This window comes from Pteropus medius, unplaced genomic scaffold, assembly GCF_902729225.1.
Source record: "Pteropus medius unplaced genomic scaffold, Ma_sr-lr_union100, whole genome shotgun sequence".
Lineage (NCBI taxonomy): Eukaryota > Metazoa > Chordata > Mammalia > Chiroptera > Pteropodidae > Pteropus > Pteropus medius.
In genome coordinates this window covers 3,102,991-3,127,832 of record NW_024350923.1, presented here as the reverse complement: position 1 = coordinate 3,127,832, position 24,842 = coordinate 3,102,991, and the positions used below count along the sequence as shown (strand labels likewise).

At 59.4% G+C, this 24,842-nt stretch overlaps 1 protein-coding gene across 5 annotated transcripts in view; it reads right to left on the bottom strand.

The window, feature by feature from the left end:
- LTO1 (LTO1 maturation factor of ABCE1) overlaps positions 1-24,842 on the bottom strand; it is a 241,480-nt gene that overhangs the window by 100,207 nt on the left and 116,431 nt on the right. The window contains exon 4 of one of the 5 annotated variants that reach the window (XM_039840603.1): positions 23,767-23,863. The exons of the other annotated variants lie outside the window; for them this stretch is intronic. Coding sequence (XP_039696537.1) covers positions 23,782-23,863 — 82 coding nt within the window. The 3' untranslated portion in view covers positions 23,767-23,781. Of the gene's footprint in view, positions 1-23,766; positions 23,864-24,842 lie in introns of those variants that run through there. 5 annotated transcript variants of the gene reach the window in all.

Genomic DNA, 24,842 nt, shown 5'->3' with positions numbered 1-24,842 from the left:
CTCTGCTTCTCGCTGGTAGAGTAAATGGGTCCGGGCTGACCCAGCACATGGGTTCTGTTTGTTGTCTGTCTTTCGCACTGGATGGCACGTCCTGGCTCCCAGCTCCATTTTCTGTGCCTGAAACAGTATCTAGCACGCGGTAGGAGATCAGTAAGGTTTTCGTTGAAAGGATGACTCTCCTAAAGGCGGAAGCGACAGGGAAGACCCCTCTCTCTGCAAACGAGCTGAAAACCTCCCGCGCCCTGGGCCAGAAGGCAGGCTGCACCTTGTATGCTCCGGAAGCAGGAGGGAGGCTGGGATGAGAGTCTGGCCTGGAGGGTCCCCAGGCTTCTGGGGTGGGGCCAGTTGGACAGCCCCTCCCTCTCTGCTGGTGGCTGGGGAAGCTGAGCCCCACGGGCCATTGCTGTATGAAGGCGTGACTTCCATTTGGCGGCGGTCCCCTGGAGAACTGAGCTCCGGGGCAGGACCCCCAGGAGGGACAAAGCACCACCACAGTGAGGCCCGTCCACATGCTCCCCGCTCCTGGGAGCAGCCCGGGTGGGGTGCTGTGGGGTCAGGAAGAGGGGGTCAGGAAGGGAGGCCGGGAAGGGGCAGTGTGGTGCCGTGAGCAGCCGGGGACTCCGTGCCTCGATTTCCTCACCTGAGCAGCCGGGGACCCTGTGCCTCGATTTCCTCACCTGTAAACTAGGGGACGAAGCCACACCCCTTTGTCAGGTGGGCAACAGGGTCGCTCCTTCCCTGGCTCCAGGGCCGGATGAAGAATGGGCAGGCGCAGCCCATTCCCAGAGAAACAAGAACAGTTTGACTCGGCCTGTCGCACGGCTCACCACGTCCAAAGGCTGCAAGTTTTCTCCACCTTCCCTCATGTGGGCCTCAGGGGTCTCGACTTCTCTCCCTGTGGGTGTCTCCCACCCTCTGCCTCTCCCTCCCAGGGCATCGGCTTCACCCTGGACACAGGGCCCTGGAGCTCGGGGAGCACTCATCCTGGGAAAGTGGGGGCCAGTGTCCCCAGGGTGTCCCCCTCTTCACGGCAGGGTGGGGACGAAGGGGAGAAGCCAGGAGAACACGGAGGCTTCCCGATGGGGTTTGCTGAGATGGCGAAAGTGGGGTGCGGTGGCCGGGGGAGGCCCGGGGAGAAAATCCAGAAGCCCGGAGTGGTCGTGATCCGCTCAACATGTCTGGGAGACCCCAAGGGGAGATGTCAAGTGGCTGCCGGATATGAGGGTCAGAACCCACAGGAGAGGTCACAGCTCCAGAGACAAATTTGGAAGCCATCAGCTTAAGGATATTTAAATCCATGGGAACTGATGAGATCACCCAGCAAGAAGGGTGCGGAGTCAGGAGAGGAAAGCCTGGACCAGCCCCGAGGGACCCCAGCAATCCCGGAGACCCCGAGCCCCAGGTCAGGGGTCGTGTGCATATCAGGGGCAGTGCCGGCTCACAGCAGGCACCCACGAAGTCCTTGCCCGTTGGGGGCCTGCAGGGGAGCGGCTGGCATGGCCGGAGGAGCAGAGGGCAGAGGGGAGAAGAAAGTGCCAGAAGTAGGGGGTGTCCTCCTGGACGGGCTCCCTCTGTCCCGGAAGTCGAGGACGGAGAAGTGGCCATCGGGTTTGGCAACACAGAGGTGGCTGTTGCCGCTGATGAGGACCCTTCCGGTGGGGTGGGCGGGCTGGCAGCAGACTAGGGTGGGTGTGGGGACCGGTGATGGGCAGAGAACTGGAGGCAGGTGGAGGGGTCAGGAGGTGAACTGGGGGCCCCCAGTGGGAGGTAACTATCTGGTCTGTGGGCCAAGGGGACCCGTTTAACAGGAGGGGGAGTCATGGAGAAGAGCCACGAGGAGCCCGCCTCCACCCCACCCCCCAGTGGACAATGGGGAGACTGGCTTGGGGAGGACGGGGGCTGCCAGGCCACACGGCCCGGGAAGGGAGCCGAGGTCTGCACTGGGGGGACCAGGAGGGCGCGTGGCACTCTGTGGTCTGCTCCTTTTCTCTATTTTCTGAATGTCCCACAATGAAACCTTTGGGCCTCTGGCTCTGGTTGAAAATTAAATGCTCAGATCAGAGAAGAAGGCCCCAAAGAGAGTCCAGGTCCCCGAGGAAGCTCGGCCTCGGTCTCTGCCACCCCCACCCCAGGCCCCGGCCAAGGCCCCGACCCCGCCCTGTCCTGCGGGGGCCTCTGGGCTCCCGGCCTGGCCCTGCTACAGCTTCGGGGCACTGCGGGCCTGCAGGCGGAGATCCAGGAGGAGTTTCTGGGGCCTGATGGATGGCGCAGGACTACGGGGAGACCCACCTCCGGGGAGGTCATGGTTCTGGAGTTGGAAGGGTCCTCCCTGCGAGAGGTGAAACCCGAGACCTGAGAGAAAGGGCCCGGGCTGCCCTTGAAACCCAAGGCCGGACAAAGGCGCCCCGCAGGAGGCCCAGGCACAGGACCTGTGTGCTAAGCTGGGGGCTGGGGAGGGTGGGCCAGCCTGGGACGGGGAGGAGGGGGCGGTGCGGAGGAGAAGCTTGTGCCTTCGGATTGCAGATGCCCAGCTTCCTGGGCCCTGGGGCCCCAAATGCACCCTCCAGACAGTTCCCAGAGGAAGGGGGCAGGAAGGGGGGACCAGACCCCACTCCAAAAGCCAGAACCTGGAGCCTGCTGGATGGAGGGCTACACCCCAGAGTCTGGGAGCCCTGCAGTGGGGGGTTTAGGGGGAGCACTGCAAACCAGAGGCCCTCCCAGGCACCCTGCACCCTAAGAGTCACTCCCCTGACTGGATCTAGCGGGAAACGTGGGCATCGGACACCCCTAGGCACCCGGGCTGCTGCTGTGTGACCCTGGGCCCCTCTCTGGCCCTCTCTGAGCCCGGTGTCCTGTCTGCGAACCCCAGATTCCGGCATGCCCCCCAAGCTCTTGCCACACCGTCTTCCTGGGGCAGATGTTAGGAGGCTATGGGCGCAGGTCTGGGGACAGCCCCTGCCGTCCCCTGCAGTCCCGCTGGGGTGGGCGGCGGGCGGGAGGCTGTGGCCAGGAGCAAATCGCATTCTCGAGGGTTCTTTACAGCCGGCCGCTTGTCCTTCCCGCTTTGTGTCTGTCCCTTTCTTCTGCGGGGGGCTGTCTTCCGAGTTAGCTAAACACGAGGGCGGCAGCGGGGTCTGGAGCCCAGGGAGAGCCAACCTCCATCTGATCCTTGAATCAGAGGACGAGGCAAAGGCTTTGTCCCCAGGCAGGGCCTCCCCGCCCGCTGCCCGCAGGCGTTTGGGGTTTGGAAGTCTTCAAACAGCCGCCGATGCCTCACGAGCCCCTTTTGCATAATCCCCTGGAATCTGCCAGACAAAGGCCCTTTCGCAGTTTATTTGGGGAATAGGTAAGCATTGAAAGAGGGTGTCTTGGCGGGAAGGTAATTGGGCCGAAGCTGCCTGTCTGAATGGAAGTTCTCAGGGTGTCTGAAGTGTCCGAAATGTGGGCCTGAGACCCCGGTCGCCCTGGGGCCTCTCGAAGCTTCTGGCGGTGAGTCGTTGGGGCTCCCAGGCCGCCTTCCGCCTTCCGGCTAATCAGAGGGATGCTAGAACACCACCAGCTGGGCCAGGAGCTCGGGCCTCCCAAGTCGAAACTCGAAACTCGGGCCGAGGCCCCACTGGCAGGGGACACACACGTGTCTTCCCCGGCCTTGTGCGTCTGCAGATTATATCATAGATTCGTTAGCCATTCAGCCACCATCTGCTGCACGACTCGAGGGAGCCAGCGCTGTGGGGCTGACCGTCCCGTGGAGGAGACAGACAGCAAAAACCGGACACGCACGCAAATCACGCTAAGTCCAGAAAATAACACGAGGGGGCTGAGTTTTGTCCCCCCAAAATTCCCGTGTTGACGTCCTAACCCCGGCCCCCCAGAACGTGACCGTTATCTGCAGAGAGGGCCTTTACAGAAGCGGTCGAGTTCAAGTGAGGTCACTAAGGATCAGCGTCCTTCTGGAAAGCGGAGATGAGGGCGCAGACAGACGCACACCGAGGCACGACCACGTGGGGACCCAGGGAGAAGACGGCCATCCCCACGCCCAAGGAGACGCCTCCCGGTGGGGCTGCCTGCGTGTGCAGAGCTGGTTTTCCTCCCTAGAATGCAGCAGTTTTCTGGAATGTTCTTCCTGGAGACCCGCCCTCCCCGGCCCAGGGGGTCGAGGGCCCAGAGAGCCTCTCTTTGGGTTCTGAGCCGCACGGAACGCGGCCCGTGCCCCCCGCCCTCTGCTTCCGTCTCTCTCCTGTGGCCCCAGCGTGTGGCTCCCCGTGTCTGACGCTCCAGACGCTCGTAGTAGAATTTGCTGTTTCCTTTGCAGCAGGCTGGCGAGGCTCTCTCAGCTCTGCTCGGGTTGCGCCCCCTTGCAGCCATCCTGGGTTTAACGGGGTTGGATGTGCTTCTGAACCAACCGAGTCGGGGGAGGGCGGGGGGGAGGTGGTCAAACACCCTTTGGCCACATTCTCGGCGGGTCCCGAGGGGCTGCAGTCGAGAGCCAGGAGCACTGTGGATGGCTCGCCAGCAGCCACAGGCATAGCTCGTAGGACCCCCTACTCCACTGCCTCCCCTTTCCAGGGAAACTGAGTCGAAGTCACTTGGATGAGCCCCACAGGGCAGCACCCAGGCCCGCTGGACTCCGGAGTTGAGCCGGCCTGGGCGTCACCACAGGGAGCGGCTGAGAGCCTCTCGGTCCCAGTGGCTCAGTGTGGGCCGTGTGAAAACCTCAGCCTTTCCCACATCGAGGTGCCAAAGGCTCCTCTTGTTCGCTGATGACCCAGAAATTGGCTCCAAGCCCCAGGCAAGGCCCCCGCCTGCTCTGGATAGTGGGGCACCCCTACCCATGGCCATGAAAGCCCCCGTTGGCTCAGTCAGGGAGGGGACAGGTATTCAAGACCCGGAGAAGTGTCCTCGGGGCAGGCGAGCTGTGGGGAGGGTGGGCGCTCCCAGGAAGTCCTGGCTGGGCCTGGAGACAAAGGCCGGCGTGCAAATGAAGTCAGCCGCGGCCCCACCGCTGGAGCCAGGCGAGCTGGGTGCTGAGGCTGGAGGCCACGCATCCCACGGGGCCACAGCAAAGCAGGCAAACCCAGTTTCATGCGGCATTCTGTGTGGACACCTCGAGCTGCCCCCAAGGCCTTCCCAGGCCCCACCCCAGCACTCCAGGTCCCCCCTCTACCCCTATACGCCGCACATCGATGCCCACGGCCAGGACGGGCCAGCGTACCCTCGTTAGTGAATCAGCCGGTTCGCTCTCGGCTCCTCCCTGCTGGCAGACAGCTGCCCGTCGTCCTGCGGGGGACACTCTCACTCCTGGCCCTGGAACCCCAGCTGGCTCCTGGTGTCTGCAGGACAAAGCGCTCAGACACCACGCTTGGCCTGCCCGGCCTCCCCCTGGGGCACTCGGCCCTCTGCCCCCTGCACCCCCGCATACCCCTTCGCCAGACTTTTCCCAGGTGCCCTCCTGCCGGTCAAGGCCGGGCACGTCATGCGTTCTCTGCTCCTATCTGGACGCGAGCAGCAACTCCTCTCAAGACCCGGGTTGGCACCCCCTCCTCCGGGAAGCCTTCCAGTTGTCCCAGCAAGGTCTCCCGCTTCCCTGCTTCCTCTTAGAGCCTGCCCCAGAAGGACACGTCCCTCCAGAACCTGCAAATGTGGCCTTCTTTGGAAAAAGGCTCTCCACAGATGTGATTAAGGTGAGGTGCTCAAGACGAGGTCACCCTGCATACGGGCGGGTTCCAAATCCAACGACAAGTGTCCTTAGAACAAGAAAGGACTAAAAGAGACGTACAAAGCAGAAGGCCACGTGGAGATGGGGGCAGAGGTTGCAGCGATGCAGCCACAAGCTCGGGGAGGCCGAGGGATGCTGGTGGCCCCCACAGGCTAGGAACGCGGCACTGGAGGTTTCTCCCATGCAGCCCTCGGAAGGAGCCAACCCCGCCAGCACCTTGATCGCAGACTTCGGACCTCCACATCAGCGAGACGGCAAACTTCCGTCGTACCAAGCCACCCAGTGTGTGCCAGGTGCTGCGGCATCCCCATGACATTGATGTTCGCTCTCTCCGCTCCGTGCCACTCGACTCGTTCAGTTTGGGGCCGCTCGCTAGCCCCGTCGCCGCCTCCAGCAGATGTTGGGGCTTGGGGGGGGGGCGGGGGGGAGCTACCTCCTGGATCTGGTCCCGAACTTCCAAGAACTTCGGACGGGAGAACGGGAGGTGAGGTGTGAGGTGGTGGCAGCCCCGAATGGCAGATTCCACCCCCGGGTCTTCATTTTGCCGTTCCCACCACCTGGACGGCCCTTTCTCAGCGAAACCAGATGCCCAGGTGCTACGCGATGTTCCAGATTAAAGTCCGATGCTCCTTCTCCTTGGCCTCTTTACAGACCCAAGGCTCCCTCCAGCCCACCCCACCCAGTCTCTTCAGGGGAATAGAGGTGCAGGCACCGGTGGCACCTGAGACTTTCTGCCAAGGGTGTGCTGGGCACTCACCAGATCCTCCCAGAGTCCTCAAACATGCTTAAGAGGACCCTAAGGCTCACGTCGCCCACCCCGCCCACCCTCTGGTTAGCAGGCCACCACCCACGGGCAGAGCAGAGTGACAGCTGGGGTTCTCGGTCATCACTGACTCACTGTCCTCTGCACATTATGGCACTGTGCTGGTTTTCGCTTACGAAAAGCAATTATTGGGAGCCCTTAACCTCACACACTTAAAAGTACCGTGTCGGCATTCTCGGTGCCCACGAACAGCCCGAGTGCTGGCCTGGGGTGACCCAGCACCCAGTCAGCATGAGGCCATCCATCAGCCGGGCGAAGCCCGGTGGTCATGGGCTGCGGACCCTTGTCAGGCTCGGCCATTGCACCCTGTACGTTGCCTCTGCAGGCTCCTGCCACCTCCCTTAGCCTAACGGGACAGGCCCGCCTTCCCGCCAATGTTCACGCCAGCTTTCCGGGCCCGGAAGACCCACTGGGCAATTGCCCCCCACTCAGGCTACTGGGCTCACCTCCACAAGCCACCCTATTCCATCCCAAGCGAACCCCTCAGGAGAGCAAGGGGTAGGGGCAGTGAGCCCAGGACTGGGGTCAAAGTCAGGGGTGCACGCGAGTCACTGGGTCCTCGCTCGGCCTCGAAGCCAGCTTTATGCTATGGGCCCTGCCATGGCTTATTAGTCACTGGGTGTTTCACCAACTCATGGTCCCAGCGGAAGGTTCAACACCTCCCAAGGGAGCATGTTCAACCAATGGATAGTTCATCCATCTTCTTGTAAACATTACAAAACCAGAAAGCCCCAGGATTGGGTCCAGACGTGTAAAAACGATCACTATACTGATCAGGATTCAGGCTATTATGACAAGAGACCCCCAAATAGAGTAGCTTGAGCCAGGTAGTTGATTTCTCTTTCCCATGGGATCTCAGGCAGGCAATCCAGGACTACCGTGGAGGCGTGATGGGCCTGGTGACCCAGATCTCCCACCCCTTGGGGGTCCTCCGTGGTCTGCGAGGTCCGAGTTGACTCATATCCTCGTTTACATCCCCTCCCATGAAAGGGGCGTAGGAAGGGGAGAGCTCACTGCTGTCCCTTCAGAGACAGGATGCGGCCACTGCTCTTCCACTCACAGAGCCATCACGCTGCCCACGTCCAGGCGGCTCCGTCCACATGCGGTCCACAGCACCGAGGACCGTCCACAGCCCACACGGCCAGACCCAGCCACAAGGAAGCCAGCAGCCTCACACTCCTCTCCCTGGTCTCAAAGTGTGAGTTCAGGAGCCCCGAGAGGTCAAAATTATTTTCATGATAACACAAAACCATTAACTGCCTTTTTTTCTCTCATTCTCTTGTGAGCGTCCAGTGGAGTTTTCCAGAGGCTACATGACATGGGACGACATCGTCACGCTGACAGGTAATGGAATGAGTCCTCGAATATTCTGGCGTTTTATGTCTGTTTTCCGTTTTAATTTCTAATGCGGTATATGTCAATAGTTAAAACTCACATCAACAAAATCTCTTTGAGGTCCTCAATGACTTTTAAGCTGCCAATGGCCCTGGCACCAACAAGTTTATGAACTGCTGGACCAGAAGATGAAAACAGACAGTGGGCCAAGAATTGTCAGAAATAGATACGACAACGGGAAACTAACAGAAATTGCTCAGGCTTGGCCCCCACTCAGGGACCCCTGCAACCCCCTGGGAGGTCAGAGTCTGGCTCTGAGAAATTTGGGAACAGACATGTTTCTCGCCAGTTAGAACCCTAATCGCTGCAGGATTTAATCGTCATTTAATTGTCACGCTGTCCTGTGCCAGGCAGCTCAGTGGCAGAGCAACTCCCCTATCCCATCAGGCAGAGCTGGGTTCATGTGCTGGGCTTGTCACTTCCAAATTGTGGGAACCCTTGCAGATGACTCTGAACCTCAGTTTTCTCATCTTTAAAATGGGGTGGTACCCCTGCGGCTTGTCCTGGGAATAACGGGGAGTCTCCAGAGGCGTTTTGCATGTACTTCCCTGCCAGGTCAGCCCCAGACAGACTGAGGCTGGGCAGATGGGGAGAGAATTTGCTGGAGAAGGGAGAAATGCCACCGTCTGGCTCCCCAACCTTCCACAGCTCCCCGGGGGTCGCGCTGACATTTAAGGCTCTCCCTACAGGGCCCCGACCCACCTAACAAGGAGCGCTCTGTAGCGCGATTGAATTCTGCTGAGTCTGGTCCCCCTAAGCAAGGGGGTCTTCCCGTTCAGAGCAGCCCCCCACTTTGTCAGTCACAGACTCGCTTCATCTGGGGCGTGGAGGCCTGAAGCAGATCCATTAACCACGCTCTCCCAACAAGCGTTTGTAAACACATGCCTTCTTCATAACGTCAGCAAACAGACCAAGTTTTCCTACTTAACAGGAAATGCAGCTGAATGGTGGGGTTCGGGAGGCCCCAGGCCTCACATGCTTGGAGGCATATGCAGCTAGGACAAGGCCAGTGATCCAGGGGGGCACCCAAGCCCCTGAGGTTTGTAAGAGAAGTTCCCAGCAGTTTGCAATTGCTAGGAGCCCCCTGCACTAGCAGGGAAGGGGTCCGGCCCCTTCCCAACCCCCTGTCTTTGTCCCCTGGCCGTCCACCCGCTCACGCTGGGGGTGGGGGGGACTGCAGAGCTATCTCCGGAACTGGAGTCAGACTGGACCATAGGCCATAGGCGAAAAAGTGCATTTCTAACCACACAAGCCCTTTCAGGGTCACAAGATCTTGAATCTCAACAGTGACCAAGCAAGGAAGCCCAAGGGCTACCGTCAGGAGCCGCAAGCGAGCCTCATAATGACACAATTATACCAGGACTCTGAGAGTCTGAGAAATTAAAAAAAAAAAAAAATTCCCCTGCCCGCTGGGGGAGGGGGCTCGGCAAGGCGCGGCGGCCGGGGCCCCACACGGAGCCAGAGCCCGAGCCCGAGCTCTGCGCCCCGCTCCGCGGCCGCTGATTGGGCCTTGCGGCCTGCGGCCCAGCCAATCCGCTGTCTGGGAAGCTGGGCCATTCATGAAAGCGGTGGCGGAGAGGAAGCTGGGGGCGGGGAACGCGGGTTATCACTGTCCCCTTCAGGGCGGCTGGCCTTCCATCCCGGCCTTCCCGCGGCCCGCACAGGGCGGGCCCTTAGCAGGGGGACCGGGGCTGGAGGCCGAGGAGCAGGCCAGGTTTTCTGGAAGTGCCTCCGGGCAGGGCCTGGCAGCCAAACGCTGCCTCTTTCAGTCAACTGTAGCCATGAAGTCATTTTTTTCCCCCCCTGCTGATTGAAATCATCTGTTTTCAGTTCTCTGACAAATTCATTGAGTTCCCTCCGAGGCTGGGGCCCCTCGGCTGCACCGTCTGCATCCCATGCTGAGGCCCAGACCCACACAGTCTCGTCTTTTTGGAATTTCATGAGCTCCGGTTTCCAGAGACGCAGTGAAAGGCGCATTTGTGTGGGCGGGGCCCTGGCCCCAGCGCGGATGCTTCTAGAAGAGCTGTTTGCGCGCCCGGCAGCGATCCCTGGCCTCTGATCTTCAGATTTCTGGGGCCCTGGATGACAGCGTGGCCAAGGAAAGGCCCAGAGCCCCACGCCCTTGTTATTCCACACGAGTGGAACGCGGCCTGGTCTCCCTGCTCGATGAGCCCTCATTCTCTCTCGCAATACAGCAAGTGATTTAAAAAACACACTCCCAGGGCCACAGAGAGTATATTTGGGGAGTGGCTGTTCCGTGGTTGCGAGGAGGGGTGCTGTCTGCTTTTGCATGTAACTCTGCAGGAGCACACTAACTCAGGGGTCCCCAACTCTAGGGCCTCGGTCCGGTACCAGTCGATGGACTGTTAGGAACCAGGCCGCACAGCAGGAGGTGAGCGGCATGCAGGTGAGCGAATGATCGAGCGAATGATCGAGCAAATGATTGAGCGAAGCTTGTGTTTGCAGCCACTCCCCCGCGCCAGCATCACCGCCTCGGCTCCGCCTCAGGTCATCAGACATTAGAGTCTCCTAGGAGCATCGATCCCTGGTGCCAAAAAGGTTGGGGACCGCTGCCATAACTGACACCCTGACTCTGAGCCTCGGTGTTCACCTCGGTAACGTGGGTATGAGAACACCTAGCTTTCCATCACTGTGAGCACCCAATAAAATTAGAAATGCAAGGGCCTAGCGTGGTGCCCGCCCGGGGGGGGCAGAGAATGCAGTTGCTGACTGGCCGTTGGTGGTGTGGTCAGCACTGATTCTCCTGGAGGTCAAAGGACAGGGTCAAGTTCCATGTCCAGAGGCAACAGAGAGCAGTGGGCTCCAGAAGAGAAGCCCCTCGAAGCCACTGACAGCCCAGCGACACCCTGCAGCCACCAGGAATGTGAGCACGCGGGGAATTTTTCTCAATGGAAAGATTTCTTCATTGCGAGTGTTTCGAAAACCTCTCCTGGGCTGTTGATAATGAATCTTGGCTTCTTGACTTCCAAGCATGTTACGTAAGCCTAAGAGGCTGGTCTAAAACAAGTAAGAATGTACTAGAGATAGCAGGCCGGCAGGTTCTGCAGCTGTCCAAACATTCGGACAGCTTGGCAGGCCGGGAGGACTCCCCACTCTCGGGCCTGTCAGAACCATGCTGGGGAGCATGAGCTACGGAATCTGGGGGAGAGGTGCCCAAGAAGCCGGAGCTGCAGAGCAGACTGAGGCCGGCCCCTCTCACAGGCAGGACCCCCGATTTCACCCCAGGACCTTCCGCGTTTGGAGCGGCCACCACCGCTGGCCCTGCAGCACCCACCCATCGCGCAGGGGCACGTGGAGGGATGGGGAAACCGAGGCCCAGGGATGTGGGCAGGACAGCGGGCCCCCTCCATGGCTGGTCGGTCCCTCTAGAGGCCACGTGGGCCTGGGAGGTGGGGTTCACCGAGAGCACATAAAGGAAGCAAGAGGAGCTGGGCAGAGTGGGGAAGCCAGAGCTCACCGCTCCCCACTTCTCTTTGGCATAAACCGGCTCTTCTGTTCATGTATTTTCTTAAAGGAAATGCACTGGGGGTAGCAAGGCCCAGGGTTCCTAACCTGGCTTGGCACTCTGCCTTCGGCAATGCAGATCACACTTAAAAACACTCAGTGACCCGTTTTTAACGTGGGTCAGAGGCCTGGGTGAGCCCTAGGTGACTCCAAAGTGGTCACTTACCTCCTTTTCTAACGTGCAGAGTGGCGACTGTAGTGGACACTCAGCAACCAGTCAATGGACACAGACCGGAAAAGCCTTAACTGCTCTGCAAATATTGGGTATTTTAAAGTGTTAGGGCACATGATGCAGCATGCAGGAGTTGCGAGCGTACCTAGAAAATGTATTAGTCAGACTGGGCTAGGTTATGCTGCAGTGACAAACAGTCCCCCGGATCTCGATGACTTAAAGCGGAGTTGGCAAACGGTTTCTGTAAAGGACCAGACGGTAAAGGTTTAGGCTTCTGGGGACCAAACAGTCTCTGTTGCAAGTCCTCGACACTTATTATAGCGCAGAAGCAGCTTCGGACAGAACATGAATGTGTTCCAATAAAACTTTATCAACAAAACTGGTGGTGAGCCAAATTTGGCCCACGGGCTGTAGTTTGCTGACCCTTGGCTTAAAATAACAAAGACGTATTTTTCACTTTAGCCACATGTCTAAGGTGCAGCGGGCATGCTCCAAGGACCCAAGTGCCGGAGGGGACCCGGGGACCCAGGTCCCACCTCGCTGCCACTGTCACGGAGACCAGACTCATGTCCTGGTTCTTAAAGCTCTTGCTCACAAGTGACCAGAGTCCTTCCACTCATATGTCATTGGCCAAGGAAGTCAGGACTTTAAGAACAGGCCTCCTGTTTGCCCAGAAAGCAAGGGGCTGGACATCTGTGGTCTCTGACGCCCCAGACTAGAAGACCTCATTTCTGGTCCCCTCTTCTGCCACCAGCTGACCCTGAGACAGTTCCCCTCACTTCTCAAGGTGTCATTCAAGGTTTCTGTGTCCCTCCGCCAAATTCACATGTCAAAGCCCCACCCCCCAATGCGATGGTTTTAGGAGGTGGGGCCTTTGGGAGGGGACCAGGGTTAGACGAGGTCTTGCGGGTAGGCCCCCAAGGTGGGGTCAGTGCCCTCGTAAGGAGAGGAGTTGACACTGGAGCACTCTGAGTGCATGCCCCACGGAAGGCCATACAGGGACGTCACTGAAAAGAGCGACCTCACCAAGAACCTGGCCCTGTCGTCACCTAAACCCTGAACTTCCGAGACTGCGGGAAACGTTGATCATTTGAGCCGTCTCGTCTGCGGTGCTGTGTCCCAGCAGCCCAAACAGATGAACACACCAGCATTCGGAAGATTTTCCCCGACACGTCAGCTTTTGAACCTCCACATTTGACTGTCGCTCTGGGGACGCATGGCGGGAGTGCCCGCTGGTCACGCGTGACTCTGGGAAGCCGGGCCCAGGCTTGGTTCCGGTTGGAGTTGGATGAGACTCCGGGTAGGGAGGGCAGCAGGGGACGTCTGTCTACGAGGAAGGGACAGAGTGGGCGGGACGACGTGGACTGGGCTCGGGCCCGTCGGGAGGCTGGTGCAGCTCCAGACACTTGTCCGGGCCCACTCGGTCCCCCCGGAGGGCAGAGCGAGGGGCACGTCCCGTGGGATTGGGATTCCGCCTGCTGCTGTCGCTGGGGCAGCGCGGATGCCTTGTCACCATCGGGCCTGTGCGTTTTCTCTGCCACCTGCACCGTTGTCACCAGGCGTCCATGTGCCGTCTTCCCAGCCCTCCCTCAAATCTGTGTCAACTGTCGCCGGCTCCATGAGGCCTTTGCTGACCACGCTTTCTGAAGTCTCCACCCCACCGCTGTCCGGTTATCCCTGTGCCTCCACCGGGTCGTCTTTCCCGGGGCTCTGGTCCCCTTCCAAGGTCGAATGTATGTCGCTGAAACCAGGCAGACGCGGCCCAGCTCTGAGCTGGCTTTCAAAGGAGGAAATGAGAAACACACCCCAGGACAATCACGCCCAGCCTCGGCCTCGGAGCACCGCGGTTGCTCAGAGAGGCCAGTGGGCCGCTGGCCCAAGTGCGCGCACACTTCGCACGCCAGCGCCAAGCCTCCTTGCAGCCGGCCGAGGCCATCGGGGACCAGAAGGCCGTCCAGGAGCTCGGGAGGGGACACTCTGGTTTTGCAGATTGGCAAACCCCTCCAGGTCACCCGTGCCCTGCCGAATAGACTTTCAGTCCCCCTGACAGATGGGATCATGGAAAACAACTTTCAGTTCAAAATGGAGGAAAAAGACACAGGACGGGGCTTTGGGGGTTTGAAGGGATTTGTAATCCACAGGGGAGTTTGGATTTGGGAGGCAGGGTGCAAGAAAATCCTAAAAGTCGGTCCTTCTGACGGCCGCAGAGGAGCCTCTTGTCAGAGAAGCCTCTTGTCAGAGTAACCTCTGTCACGAAGAGGAACGTTCGCAAGTGGAAAGTGTGAATTCTCAGCGCAGAAGCCAGGCAGCGAGGAAGTGAAAACCCTTCCCTGTCCTTCTCCGGCCCTCGTGGTTTCCGCCCCCCACCTCCGCCCAGCTCTTTGGCTCCTGACTTTCGGGGTGGGGTGGAATGCCCGGGAGGTGGGAACAACAGAAGCTGCATCTTTTTCAGAATAATTGCATCGGACGTGCCGCCTGATACACATGGCCAGCGTGCACACAGGTGCGCATCGCCGCATGCAGACGCCGGGACCACAGGCAGGTGTCTCAGCGTCCATCACGGAGGAGGCAGACCCACAAGCTCCTGCTCAGGGGTGACAGGCCCGGCCGGCCGCCTCTGCTTCCTTTTGTTGGGCTCTGAAAGGCCTGGGTCACGTGTGGCCCCTGAACCGTCCGTGTCACTCTGGACATTGAGAGACGGACTGTCCCTAGCCCAAACAGACGGACTGTGACCTTCAGGAAGAGTGGGGCCGTCATGTAGTGTGCTCAGTCAGGGACAAAGGGGCCCGTTGTGGGGCGGTGTCGAGGGCAGCAGAGGAAATGCCGTGAGCTGACAGCCGGCCACCCCAGTTACGATCGCAGTGACTATGCTGGTGCAGGGGGCGCCTCTCCACTCCCAGCCCCTCCTGCCCACGGCGGGTGAATCCTGCTTGCCTCCGAGATAGCTTTTCCTGCCCGAGCTGGAGGGCCGGACGGAATGGGGTCATCTGAGCCACAGCTCCTGAGGCCTGCCTCCCAAAATAGGCCTTTCTTCCTGTGTCCAGGCCTCCGCCACGGGCCCAGCAGGGAAATGCATGTCTCCAGGGCGGATGGAGCATCTAGAATCTCCAGCTGGCCACACACTCGAGGGTCAGGCCGCAGCCAAGTGTCACGGGGCCCAGAGGTGACACCTGGCCTTCGTTTCCTCACGGCTCCTGTCCCCTGCGCTGGGTGAATGACACACGTTTTTGGAGCCCAAGTCGGGGCAGAATCTGTGTGTGCTGGAACTGGCAGGTGGGCACTCCAGGGACAGCTCCAGCTGCCATGACCCCAGAGACCCTTCTCGAACTTTCTCTTCCCACAGCTCTGGGAGCCAGTGGCCACGCAGCCCGTTCCACGGAGCCAGGGCCCTGGCCCTGGAAAGGCCGTCCCCGGGCGTGAGTCACAGCCCGCTCTGGCAGCGCCCAAACATTCAGAAGTGGAGCCGTTTCCTGCAGATAAGTGACAAGGGCAGGGGGACCTGGCAGGGGAGAGGGCCGCGCTGGGAGGGAGCCTTCCTTCAAAGCCCCCGAGCGCTAATGAGCAATTCCAAGCATAGTTTCAACAGCATTTAGGGATTTCCTCATCAAAATAAACTTCCTCCCATGCTATCTTCATTTTTGGCATCTGATAGGGTTCTTTTTTTGGTCTCATTTATTTATTTTTTCGCTCCGAATGGGGAGCAATGCTCGTCCGGCTGGCCGCGGTGGCCACTGCGGGTGGATGGGCAGGTGAGGACACGGGAGCCTTTGAAGCAGGAGCCCTCCTCCCCCGCCCCTTTGCAGGGCTGCCTCGTCCCTCTGCCCTGGCAAGGGGCCCGGTCAGGGTGGTCGTGGCCGAGGCCCGCTCGGTGGGCCACCACCCGCTCGGTGGGCCACCGCAGAGTCCTGATCCACCTCTGCTTAACTCCACGACCCAGGGGCCAGGCTGCCCTGCAAGCCCTCCGCCCTCGGGCTGAGCGTCTGCTGGAACTGGCTGGGAGGCTGCTCACTGCCCACAAGTTCTGGGGCCCCTGGGCTAGCCCGGAAACTGAGTGGGGGGCTTCTACTTGGGTCCCAGTGGGATCCCTGAGTGCGGCAGAGCCAGAACCGGAAAGGGGGTTCGTGGTAACTGCCCGCAGGAAAGGAGCCCCTTTCCCCAAGCCCACAGGCGCGTGGCCCCGCGGTGTGCGAGGCCCCTCCAGGCACCCCAGCCTTGCTTCCTGCATCCCCCCGATTTTAGCCACAATAGGTGATTTCCCGAAGGATCTGCCGATGCCTGGGGTTGGCAGGCCACTCGGGCCTGAGATGAAACCAGATAAGACAAGTTTTGTTTGGGGCCGGACGGTTTGTCAGGAAATGAAGTAGAAGCTGAAAACGGAACCAGTGTCACCGCGGGTTATTTTGGGGGGAACTGTCCTTGGAAGGCCCCCCGGTCCTCTGAGGATGGCTGAGCAGGCCGAGCTGGGGCCACGCGGCTTTGCCTCTGCAAGGAACAGGCTGCCCACCTCCAGCTGATGCCCCCGGGGCCAGCGTTTGGGGCCCTATCTCCAAGGGACAATTGTCCAGGCTGGAGACTCACTCAGGTGGGGGTGGGAGGCAGCTGTGCAGGGAGCCCCACGTCCGCCAAGGGCAGGGAGATGGCTGCCCCGTGGGACCACATGGAGAAGGAAGGAGGGAACGGACAGGCAGATGGACAGAGAGACTGAGAGGAGGGTGGGCAAGCAGACGGATAAATGCGAGGGGTAGGTGGGAGGAGAAGAGGAGGAGGAGGGAGGAGGAGGAGGGAGGAAGGAAGGAAGGAAGAAGAAGAGGAAGGAAGGAAGGAAGGAAGGAAGGAAGGAAGGCAGGCAGGCAGGCAGGCAGCACCAAACTGATTTTAACTGTGCTGTTTTGTAGGGCACTTCCTAACCTCTTTATTTACTTATTTATTTTGGTGAAGAAAGGAAGGAACGAAATAAAAGTAAACTCTAGAACCCCTTTGACTGCTGGAGCTCAGCCGGCAGTGTGGGAAGCCTGCTTCTCAGGCAGACAGGCAGGCCGGCCCGGGCCGAGAGGCAGCGGCTACCCTGGGTCCAACGCCACGTGGCCGCAGAGAAGTCCACTCCGCCATTCCCTGCCTCCACCTCCCAGGCCCTGACTCTGAGGCTGCGGCTCCTTCCGGGGGAGCACTGCCCAGCCCACATGCAGGCCTTAGCCCCAGCCAGCAACAACAACAACACGACACACTCGTAGACACGCCTACGGGCAAGGCTGCCGGGCGCCAGCGACCGGGGGGAGCCCTTCCACGTGGCAGGGATGGCGAGCAAGAGGAAGAATGAGGCTGAAGCTGGAGACGGAGGCCGTCTGGGCTTGGGGAGAGAGGGGCGTGGGAGGCGGCCAGTCCACGAGGAGCAGCTCTGAGGGAGAGGAGGCGGGTCTGAGCGGACCACAAGCCAGAGGTGCACGCAGACCGCCTCCGCCGTGCCCGGGGGAGCTGGCTTCTCCGGCATCTCACCCCTCACCCCAGGCCCCTGGGGACTGGTGTCGGGAGGTCCACTGGGTCCTCTCAGACCCTTCGAGACCATGCAGCTGAAAGAAAATCAAGGCCGCAGGTGTTCGATCTGTTTACACAGAGGCCAGAGCCCAAAGCAACACCGGGTCGCTGTCGCCGAGGCCGGGCGCTGTCACGCAGCGGGGTGTTTGCACTGCCGAGCAGGCCAGGAACTCGGGGACGCCGGGTCGTCCGTGTGTGTCTCTCTGGGGGAACCGACTTAGGCCTGGGTTCCTGGACCAGGCACTTGCACAAGAGACTGGATCACACTCAGGTCCACCCATGAAAACAAGGCGAGGCCGCTTTCTGTGCCCACGTGAGCCACACGAACCAAAATCGGGACCGTGTGTAGGAGTGGACAACGCTGGTGGGAGGACACTTCATGCCGGTCGCTATAGGACAGCAAGACAGCCCCGGGTCCCCGCAGCACGGCCCGTACTCATGAGAGAGTGGCGAAGCCCGACCTTGATCGTTCAGAGGCTCAAGCAGAGATTTCCCAGCACGGCCACAGCGATATTTCTGGTCCCTTGTGCCCTTCCGGTCTCTGCCAAGAGGCGAAGTCTGTTTTCCTCTCCCTTGAAACTGGGTGGGACTTCGTCACCCCCTTGACGAGCAGAACGTGACAGAGGTTACGCTGCCTGACTTTCGAGGCTAGATCACAAACAGTGATACAGCTTCTCCCGGTTCTCTCTGTCAGAATCATCGCCCTTGGGACCCAGCCACCATCTTATAAGGAGGCGCAAGGGAGGTGGCGGCCGACAGCCTCGGCCGAGTCTCAGCCGAGAGCCAGCATCGACCGCCAGACTCGCGAGCGCGTGCACGTTCAGCCCATTTCGGCCCCTCCGTCTTCCAGCTGAAGTCCCAGGTGAGTCATCCGCACTGTGCCCTGCTCACATTCTTGACTGAAGGAATCGAGGAGCACAAAACCCGATTATTCCATGTCACCGTGGAAGGCAAATCAGTGATCCCCCAGAAGGCCAACGTCCTGATCCCTACGACCCGTGAAAATGGGACCTTCTTATTTATTTAGGAGACTTTGCGAATGTGATGGAGGCGAAGCACCTTATCCTCGGTTACCAAGGGCACACGATGTCATCCAAAGGGCCCTGCAGGGGGGAGGCGGGAGGATCAGAGCAATGGTAGCTTTGAGGACGAGGCCCCAGGCCAAGGAATGCAGGTGACTTCTAAAAGCTGAAAAAGACTCTCTCTCCTGGGGCCCCCGGAGACCTGCCGACACCTCGGCTTTATACCTCTGACCTGCAGCAGCGTAAGAGGATAAATTTGCGATGTGTCAAGCCGCTGCACCGGTGGTCATGTGTTCCCGAGGCGGAGGGTTTTGATAAGAAATTCGATTTTAAAAAAACGGACGTCGGGCTCTTTGGATTATCTGCCGCTTCTTGTGTCCGTTGCGGTCCGTTCTCTTTTTAAAAGAATTTCTCGGTTACATCAGAGCGGTCAAATCGTTGGGCAGAAAGTGGTTCGTAACGTTCTCACGTGACCCCCCGCCGTCTGCAGAGCACTGGGTCACCCCGCTCCACGCGATCCGCGCTCACGCTTTGCGTTCTCTCCCTTTTCGGGGAACCCGGCTGCGGCTTTGCCGGCTCCCTCCGCGGTCTCTGTGCCCTGCGTGTCGCCGGCTTCCGCTCCCATCTCCGTACCTCCCTTCCTTTTGCTCACCTGGGGCTCGCCTCGCTCTCCTAGCTTCGTAGGGAGGAGCCTACGCATTCGTAACAGAAGCACTTCAAGGTGTACCTGTCCCTTGAGGCGCCACCGCAGCTGCATCCCGCACCGTACTGATAATTACACATTTCCTGGGTCAGGTTGTAAAAAAATGATGTGGCTTCTACCTCGGTCCCCTCTCCCCACGTCCAGCCTTGGATGCCAGCACCGGCGTCGTGAGGAAGCCCGACACACGACGAGGCCACGTGGGGTGCTCCGGCGAGCCCTCCCCGCCACGCCCCGTCCCCGTTCCTGCCCCACGGCGTCTGGGCGGGACGCCGAGGGTTTGCGGCGTCGATTTGGGGGTCATTTGTATACAACCATAGTAACCGGAGCAACGGCTCTGCAACGCATTCCCGGCACGGACACCCCAAGTCACTCTTCTTACACCAGAGAGGGGACTGGTCCTCAGAGTAAAGAGTCTGGTGACGGCCAATTCCTACCCTGGGCAGGAGGGCATCGGGAAGGGAGACTTGGAGTGGAAGGCCGACCCCCAGCCGGCCGACCCATCCAGAAGTTACGCTGGGATCCTCGCCGGGGGAGCAGAAGGCCGCTCAGCCCTGGGGGAACACGTCAGAGCATGGACAACCTGCACGGCGAGGCTGCGGCCGAACAGAGCGGGCGCCCAAGGGCGGGGTCCGCCCACACCCCCGCAGGCCGGGTGCCACCTGCGGGTACGAGCACCGAGGGAGACCTCACGCAGCCAGCGGGGGGCGGCGAACGGGTTTGTCTCTTGCGCAGGCCTGGTGGGTGGGTGCCGGTCGGTGCTCTGGGCTGAGGGTGATTTGGGAGGGCGGTCCAGATGCCGCAGGAAAGAGCACTGTGATCGATCAGCGATGTCTGCCATGGCCGAGAGGGATGCGGTGCCGTGCGTGTGCCGTTGGCTCTCCTCACCTAGAACGCGTGGAGTCGGTTTCCCGCCTTTTTAAAGCCCTCTCCCGTCCCTGCTGGGAGACCTTCCAAGAGATGCTACATGACAACTCGTGAACCCACCTCTGCACGTGCCAGTCAACTACCCACCGCTCTGCATGCATGCGGAGGGATGCGCGTGACATCCGGCCAGCCCTCCGTGGTCACGCTGGTGGCTCGGGGGCTGCCACGCCTTCCGAGCTGGCAGTGTGGGCACCCCGCCCACAAGATTCGCCATTTAACTCACTCCAGATGGCCGTGCCCTTGGCAGACCCCGCTTACCTGCCCGTGGAGCGAGGTGCCCCGTGGAGCGAGGTGCCCGTGGAGCGAGGTGCCCCGTGGAGCGAGGTGCCCCGATCCTAATAGAAAGTCTGGTTCCCATTATTTTCTAACCTTCAAAGCACAACAGCTGCGTGTCTTGGATCTAGGGACACTGCACAGTTCCCGTCACCCCAAAACGCCTGGCTCCCCTGTGGAAGTCCCTTCGCCCTCGGACTGAGTCCCTTCGGACTCGGAGCCCGGTTCAGCTCAGAGCTTCTTGTCAACCACAAGCGGGAAAAACTGTCATCCCTACTTTACAGATCAGCAAACTGAGGCTTCGAGGGACACTGGGCGTGGTGGGTCGCACGGCCAATCAGAGGCAGAGCCGAGAGGACCTAATACAAGCAACCGTGGCATGGGGCCACCCGTGGGCACCAAATGCCAGCAGCCGGGCGGGCGGCGGGCACCGACGCCAGCGGGAGCCCTCCCCCAACAAGCTCGAGGGGCACGTGGGCCCAAACCCTCCCACGGAGCTCTTGGGAAGCAAACCTGATGACCTCAGCACATTTTTTCCAAACACACCCTTCTTCCCTCTTCCAAATCTCAGTGTCTTTGGGTGGTTTCCTGCAGAGAGGCCAGGGCAAGCCTGAGGGGCCTAAGAGTGGGCTCCTTCCTCCCTCCCAAAGGCGGCTCTCGGCCCCCACCCTCCCAGCCACCGTCCTGGCCTGCTTGGCTGGGACACTCGGCAGAGAAACCACAAATAATTTAGCTGTTTAGGAGAACGTCAGTCTGAGTTTCCATGGCAACAGCCTCTGGAGCCAGCTGCCCCTGCAGCTGACCACGTGCGGGGCCAGGCCAGCCCGCATCCCCGGGAAACGGGTCCACTCTGGGGTTCTTGCTTTTCCAGAATCTCCAGGCCGGCAGACGGGGTCCCCCAGGATGCAGAGGCTGGGCTAGGGGGTCTTGGAAGCCCACTGGCCTTGGAATGAGCAGGATCACTGCCTCGGGGAGGGAGGGGGTCAGAAACCCCGGAGCGAGCCCTGCCCCAGCCGTCATGCATCGGAGACTGCGGGCGCGGGCCCACCAGGAGCGTCACGGGTGCGTCCAGCCTGTCCCAGCACCCCAGGAGGCCAGCTCGTCTACGACCCTGTCCGCAAGCGGGGAGACGGAGGGTCAGTGGGAACCCACGGCTCGCCCTGCACGCAGCAGGCGTCTGGCCGCAGAGCCCCCCTCGGCCCCTCTCTCAGCCGCCCCTCGGAGGCCTCTGCCCGCTGCCTCTAAAGAGCAGAGGGGACTCCCGCCCCAGGGGACCCGGGAAAAACAGAGGCGAATGTCTCCTTGGGCTCGCTGTGACCGAGACCCGTCCCACCATCCTTAGTGGCCTAGTTCATCCTTTCCTGAGAGGGCTGTGCCCTCGCCACCCTCCCGATGATGAAGGGAGGCTCAGGGAGGGCAGGGGGTGACCTCGAGTCCATGGCCCCAGGTGGCAGGGCCCAGGTGGAGCCAGGCCAACTCATAACCGATGCCTGAGAGGCCTTCGTGCTGGCGCTGTGGACGCGGTCATGGCTCGTGCCTCCTGGAGTCCCGCAATGCCTGGAGTCGCCCGGGTCGACCTCTGACCCCGAGCACAGGCTCTCCACAGGCCCCCGGCACAGGGCAGAACGGTGCTTTGGGGGATGAGGCATTTCGGAGTCTCTGGAGCTGGGAGCAGGCCCCGTAGACAGCCCCAGGAACCCCGGGGCCTGGCCTGAGCTGGGCGCCCGGACACGTGGAAAGGAAGAGGAACAAGTCTGCCGTCCAGGACCTTGCCAGCTCGGGCCGGGGAAAGTTGTGTAGACAAACAGCCACAAAGCCACGGAAAAACATCATCCACGTGACCCTGACAGTCCTTAGCTGACAGCAAGGGCTGCGGGAAAGGGTGCTGGAGGAGGAGCAGGGAGGCCGGCCCTGAGCAGAGGGAGGGTGTGGAGCCCGATGAGTGTTAAAGCCGAGGCCCCTGCAAGGGGCAGAGACAGCCCAGGGCCGCAGGACATGCTTCTCTGCTGAAAATGCACAGCGACGTGGCCGGCCCTACACGTGGGCGACAGCGGGCCTGGAGTATGTACGATGCTCAGAGACGAGGTGACAACTCTGCACCTGACAGTCAACCAAAGGAAAGCGGTCTGTGTCTTTCATTTGTTCATTTGAAGCTCCGTGTCCCTACTTTGTCACCCAAAAAAAGGGATCTGAGGTGGCTTACAAAACACAAATGATACCACGTGATTTTTAGGAGGTAAAGAAATCAAGGGGGAGAAACATAAGACAAAGCAGAGGTAAAGTTAGTGGTCAAAATATATGCCGTAAGGTCTTCTATGAGTGCTGCTTGATGTAGCAGCAAATTTGACTCTGAGTTCCCTGGCAGCCAATGCAAAAAGGAAAACACACTCTGCCGTTCAATTCGCAAGGCACACAGGATAAAACAAAGAAGCTGCTGGAAGACGTTGCACTACAGCTACTTCTGAAAAAGAAGAGGAATTTCTTCCCGAGGTTGTCTTGACGAGGCCTGCATACTTAGCAGCTGGATAACAGCCCTGTAAAAAGTAAAGCGATGCCTCTTGCATCACCTCGAAGCACCCCTAGGGACAGGAGTGTGGCTCAGGCCTCCTGCAAGGGCTAATCCTGGGCAGACAAGCTCACCAGGAGGGTGACATATCTAAATCTAAGCCTTGCAACTCCCTATAACCATGAGCTTCTGCAAAGTCCCCGCCATCTTACAGGTAGGACCAAGACACTGCACCCAGGCAGGACACGAGTGAGCAGGAAGCACCACCTGAGAACTGGGTGCTCAAAACTGGCTGGAATCACCTGGGAGCCTATGAAAGCGCTGGCTCCTGGCTACACCCCCAGTTCTGAGCTAATCCGCTCTGGGTGCAGTCCAGGCACGAGGTGATTCTCATGTGCATCCAAGGTTAGAGGCCTGGCTCCAGGTGAGCTGGCTCACCTGTCTTCTGTGCAAAGCTCAGGACTCACGGTTTGGCAGGTGCCCAGCAGCAGAGAATCGGGGTGACACCCAGAGGAGCTCAGTGCCTAGGGGTGGCGGGGATGGAGGGCATTCTGATGGGCTGCGGGGCTCGACAGGAGGCCGCCCCCACTTCGGAATGGGGGTTAAACAACAACTATGGGAGTCCCCCCAAAATAACTTGGGGTCTGTGCCAAGCCCCAGTTAAATGGGTGCTGGGACCCTTCATTTTAATCCTTAGAACAGCTTCCCCCGAGGGTATCGCTCCGCTCAGCTGTGATTTCACGGAATTCAGGGGGAAGGTGTCCGTGGGAAAAGATGTTAACGATGCTCACCGGCCTTACCGTTTTCCCAAAGGCACACTTGGGTTTCCCCAAACTCCCAGCTCTCGGGGATTCAGGAACCGGCTTCACGGGGCCTTTTCTCCAGCACACTTGTTAACAAAAGCTGCTGACATCATTCTAGCCAAACCCGGTTATTTATTTATTTTTAATCATGTACGAAAGAAATCTCAGGGCTGGCACACCACCGAGCTGTGGACGCCGAAACCGCCCGGTAGGACCTTCCGAGGTAGAGTGGTGGAAACGCGTACCCACAGGTAGCCTGCGAGTCACATCAGACTTGTTCACGCTCGGTCAGCTGAACGTCGGAAGATGCGTGTCAAAGCCACGGCTCAGCCTTCGGATGGACGGACCCTGTGCCGTTCTCGACGGAGCTTACACACGGGGGGCCGGTCACCTTTTTAAAGAGATTTCCAGTTGGTGACAAAAGAATCCCGTCACGCGAAGGGTCACTATTTTTAACATAGCGATAACTCTGAAGAATGAAAAGGAAGAAATACTCTAAGTCAATAGGACGTGACAAGGGACGAGGAAAAAAAATCGAAACAATAAGAAATCCTGGGCGGTCTAACAGATGTGTGGCGAACAAGCTGGGTTAATGTTACACTAACGAACATCCCCCAAACGTCAGTGGCTTAAAAGTAGCCAAGCTCATTCCTTGCACACTCTGCCCGTCAGGTGGGAGGCATGTCGGTCAGTCCCCAGGCCCCGGATGCTTGGTGTCTGCACAGGCTTCTAAGATGCCGGGGGAGAGGCGACGGTGATGGGACTCTGGCTTCTAAGGTAGCATCCAGGGCACGGGGACCCTACCTTGAGCCGAGGAGAGCAGGAATCCACTATTTGTCCCAGAGACCACCGTGAAAAACACACTCCACCTCCCGTCAACTACGAAGACGGCAAGTCAGAGCATTCGGTTGTTTCCCAAAGATCCCAAAAACAAAAGCAAAGCAACGGTTCACGAAAACTTGCTGTCTCCCTTTTACAAATGTTTATTTTCTTGTTTTTGGTTTTTTTTTTTTTTTGAGTACTAAGTTAAGTATGCTTACCTCGACATCGGGGTTAGCGAGCACACACTGCAGATCGAATCTGCTGCCTGTTTTCGCACAGCTGGGAGCCAAGAGTGGTTTTTAAATAATTTTTAATGATTGAAAAATACATTAACATTTTTTGAACGATTGGGAAAATCAAAAGGTGACAGTTTTGTGACACACGATAATTACAGAAAATTAACATTTCAGTGTGCGTTACTGTAAAAAAAAAAAAAAAACACACTCACTTGCTTACAAATCCCTACTTGCAAAGGCAAAGTTGAGTAGTTGTGACAAAGACCGAACGTGGCCCACAAAGTCTAAAATACGTACTGTCTGGGACAAATACTTAACCTTTCTAGTGTTTCGGTGAAGGAAAGGGAGGGGCTGGGAACAGGGACAGTGGTGTCTCCCTCGGCTCCAGGG